At 38.6% G+C, this 3952-nt stretch overlaps 1 protein-coding gene across 1 annotated transcript; it reads right to left on the bottom strand.

Annotated features, from left to right (window-relative positions):
* Nucleotides 1–841: 841 nt before the first annotated feature.
* Nucleotides 842–2448, bottom strand: LOC120771552. Its single transcript, XM_040099617.1, has 2 exons — nt 1925–2448; nt 842–1653 (listed from the first exon to the last, which is right to left on the bottom strand). Exons 1-2 carry the CDS (start codon nt 2325–2327, stop codon nt 1232–1234), a joined length of 825 nt encoding a protein of 274 aa, XP_039955551.1. The 5' UTR covers nt 2328–2448; the 3' UTR covers nt 842–1231.
* Between the last annotated feature and the right edge of the window lie 1504 nt (nt 2449–3952).

The following is a 3952-nucleotide window of genomic DNA, read 5'->3' on the forward strand; positions in this document are numbered from 1 at the left end:
AGAATTTCGTGTAAAGTATTTTTGTACGAAAATTAAACAAATTTACTGGAGTATTCGTAACTTGTGTTGCAGGAAGGACGTGTTTTGCATATGGAGCCTTTTTCTAGCATTATTTTTTTTTTTTCGAAAATAAAAGAAATGACCAAAAGCCGCTAATTTACACTTTCTGCTAGTGCAGGAGAATACCAAGTTGCAAACAAAACAGATTAAGAAACAATCAAAGTGTCTGAAATTGCAAGAGCAAAAAATTATTATTAAGCTGCGATATGTGCCAACCTGGTGACGCGCAGTGTATGCGTGTGCCTTGCTACGGTCTTAAAACAATCAGCGTTAAACATATATTTTTCTTGATTAATTTGATCGAACAAGTACTTCCGGTTGAAATAGGTGACGGTGAGTGATACTTAGTCACGAAATGCGAGTGAATGAACCGAAAAAAATTCGAGTAAACAATAGATATTAGGTTAAATGAGAACTACCTATCAGCTTACTTTACCGCCGTCATGTATTCAAAATAAAATTTCAAAATCTTCAGTGAAAAGACGTAAAGTAATTGGAAAGCAACAGCTTCAGTGAGCAAATCAGTAATTATTTAAATAAAAATATTTTTAAATTGGAGAATTGTTTTGATATCCTTGGATGTGAAAGAAAACTCAAAATATTTAAAAATTCATTTTCTTTTTTTTATTTTTAATTTTTCGTTTGCATCTCAATAAATTAAAATAAATATTAACTTAGTTATTTGGATTTTGATTTTTGGTCGGAATTTGAGGAAAAGAAAGAAGGAAAATATTTAACAAAAGATGCAAGTTAATGCAGAATAAAGCGCTAGAAAAAAGGAAAGTGTGTAGAAGAATAGAAAATCGAAATAGAGGTGGGAATTTTATAGATAAAAACTTTAAAGTGAAAAGATTAGAAAAGGATAGGGTAGAGAGAGTACTAAAGGGAAAGTTGGAAAAGTGAAAGCATAGTACAGTACATAGTAGAATGACTAAATGCTTAAAATAATAAAAATAAATTACAATTAATAAATATACTAAATGGATTAAATGGTAGTTCAGCGTATGTCTTAGTCCTTTCCTTTTCCTAGTTTCCGATTTTTCGATATTATAATCTCTTAGTTTTGTTTTCCTTGGTTTTTCTATGTATACTTATGTACAGGTTGGTGTGCTAAGGTCCACCGAATAAATTTTTGGAGCAAAAATTCTAGATGTGCCGTGTTTACTTTCATTTACGATGATGAGCTGTAGCTGGACGATGAACCAGTGGAGCTGGAGCCGGAGTTGTATGAGCTAGAGCTGGGGTGGTATGAGCTGTATGCGAGACTCTGTGAGTCCCAGCGGGCATATGGGCCACCGCTGGCTGGTTCCCAGCTGCTTGGATCGTATGAGGAGGCGGTAGTGCTGGGTGGACCGTATTCAGCCGCTGGCAAGGGTGCCGGCATCATCATCATTTTAGCGCCGGATAATTTGGTGATCAAGTTGTAGATAAGGAAGCCAAGTACCAGTTTAATAGCGATTTTCGACAAAATCAAAGCCTTGAATGCTTTGAGTCCAATCAGACCCAGAAGGATTGGCATGACGACCTTCAATTTCAGTTTCATGAGCAGCAACAGAGGGAGGAGCAGCTTGTCCTTCTTCTTCTCGCCGCGTGCTAGAAATTGAAGACACAAAAAATATGGAAAAATGGAAAAATATTGCATTATAAGAATTTAAAGACCATTTATGTTTCTACAGTTTTTAGCAACATCGTATGTTGGTATTTAAGTTTTCTTCCAATTGCAATTACTAAAGTAATTCTTTATATTGTTCTTTAGAATATGAAGATTAATCCGTCTTTTGTAATTGCCACTTTAATCGTTGAACGCTATAAATCTTCCTAAATTACTTATTGACCTCCCTTAGTAATTCTTGTTCACACTTACCTCCAGTCTCGGGCACTTCCACGTCAAAACCACGCGCAGTACTATAGCTGACGACCGAGCTGCCGAATGCGGTTTCGGGCAAGCGCAGGCGGAATTCATTGTTATTTAAGATTCGGCCAACACGATCGACGATCACTTTATCGATGACATCTTCATTGAAGGCGCGTCCACTAATATCCTCCTCGACTCCAGCCACACCATCCAAATAGGTCAAAACTTTCTCTTTCAAACAATACAGCCCATTGGCATGGAAGCACTTATCCACAATTGTGGTGAGCAGCTCATCCGTATTGCGTATGCGGGGCTCTGCCACAGAATTATCAATGGCAGCAGCATTGATTGGCGAAGCGGCTACGAGCAATAAACAACCGAACGCGATCAAGGACGTAAAACGGAACGCCATTTCGATGCAAACTCAAATTAGTTTTGAGGGGAAAGAAATTAAAGAAATTGAGATAGTGAACGACGCGTTTCAGTGACCGTTATGCGATGACTGGCTACTAGATTGCTGTGTGTTCACTACAGAATCGATAATGAGACAATGATATCCACTTCGTCGTATACTCATGGTTTTATACTGCCGCTCCCCAGAAGCCTCAAGCCGGCGGCAAACGGCCGGAGAGTATGCTCGTTGACTAGCGGTTGAAGAGGCCAGGTAAACATTGAAACAGCGGCCGCACCGGTGTGGGAGTTGGGAGGGAAGGCCACTACTAAATTGCATATAAGACGCGCTTCATTGGACACTTCAGGTACGCGTGAACGTTTTTGGACAACGGCAACAGCACGATTGGTGTGGCAATAGCGCCACTCTTACTAGGTTTGCCCAAAAAAACCGACACATTGAAATGTATTTGGCTTCGATTTCGGAACTTTTGCTGCTTGCTGATGAAGTGTAGCTTTCATTTGAGTCGCAAAGCAACAGTTTTTGGAAGAAGTTATGGGGGAAGGGATAAAACGGTGTAAGTATGTATGATGGAAGGGTGTGAATTCTTCAACGCTGCAATTCATTTCCATTGCCAATAACACTTTTTCCATGAGCGCGGCTAAACTTAAACTTGGCTATGAATCGTCACTCCAATATCACTATTTACCCAACCACTACATAGTGAAATATTTGAGCAAAGAACGACGTAAATGAAAACGATGGTCAATGCTTTGCAGCCAAATCTAGTGAGTTAGTGTGAGTTTGCGCATGCTCAGGCTAATTAGTATGCAAGGGCGGCACTCTTACGCGACTACTGTCAGCCAACGGCAAAAGCAACAAATCGGACGTAAACAGTCGAAGCGTCAAGTGAAGAAATGCGCGTCAATCGAAAGAAATGCAATGCGTGAGACAGTAACAACAACAACAATACAATTACAATTACAAATACTCTTGAACACATACATACATACATGTACACATAGTTCAACGAACATAATTCAATTTGCTGTTGTCAAACGCTATGCTTGTGCCAATTTTCTGTTGTTGAACAACAACCCACACACACATTTTTGGTTATTGGGTAGCCAAGTTGTGGCAGCAATTTTTTACTTAGTTGTGGGTGTTTGGAGCCACTGTCATTGATACCATTAACTTGCACTCCATGCGGAACTCGAGTTTTTGTTTAACAATTTTGGTTATGAAATCGAAACCTAACTTACTAACCAAACATTTACAGGCGATAGTTGGGTGTGGAAATGTGTGTGTTTCTTTTTGGTTTAAGTGTGGCAGACGAGTTCCGTTGCAATCATTCCAAAATATGCACAAATATATATAGTACATATACACATATACTCTAGGTTATATGTGTATTATAAGTTTATTACGGAGATATTAATATTTTCATGTAATGATGGGGGTTTGTGGATAAGTAGTACAAGCATAAGAGTGAGGAGTGCCTTTGAAGTCTAAATTTGAAAAGAATGCAGACTTCGTCCATAAACTCACATAGAAAGCGAAAATTACAAACTAGCACATGCTGAACTTGCATAGTTATGGTGATACTTATGGATGTGTGTGTATATGTGTGTGTATTAAAAAATTAG

This window comes from Bactrocera tryoni, chromosome 1 (assembly GCF_016617805.1).
Source record: "Bactrocera tryoni isolate S06 chromosome 1, CSIRO_BtryS06_freeze2, whole genome shotgun sequence".
In the NCBI taxonomy this organism is placed as follows: domain Eukaryota; kingdom Metazoa; phylum Arthropoda; class Insecta; order Diptera; family Tephritidae; genus Bactrocera; species Bactrocera tryoni.

Excerpts from the sequence above, each read along its gene's own strand:
- LOC120771552 (XM_040099617.1), bottom strand. The coding sequence starts at position 2,327 with ATGGCGTTCCGTTTTACGTCCTTGATCGCGTTCGGTTGTTTATTGCTC. Across the intron at positions 1,654-1,924 it reads GGAAGTGCCCGAGACTGGAG|CACGCGGCGAGAAGAAGAAG; the intron begins GTAAGTGTGAAC and ends TTCAATTTCTAG.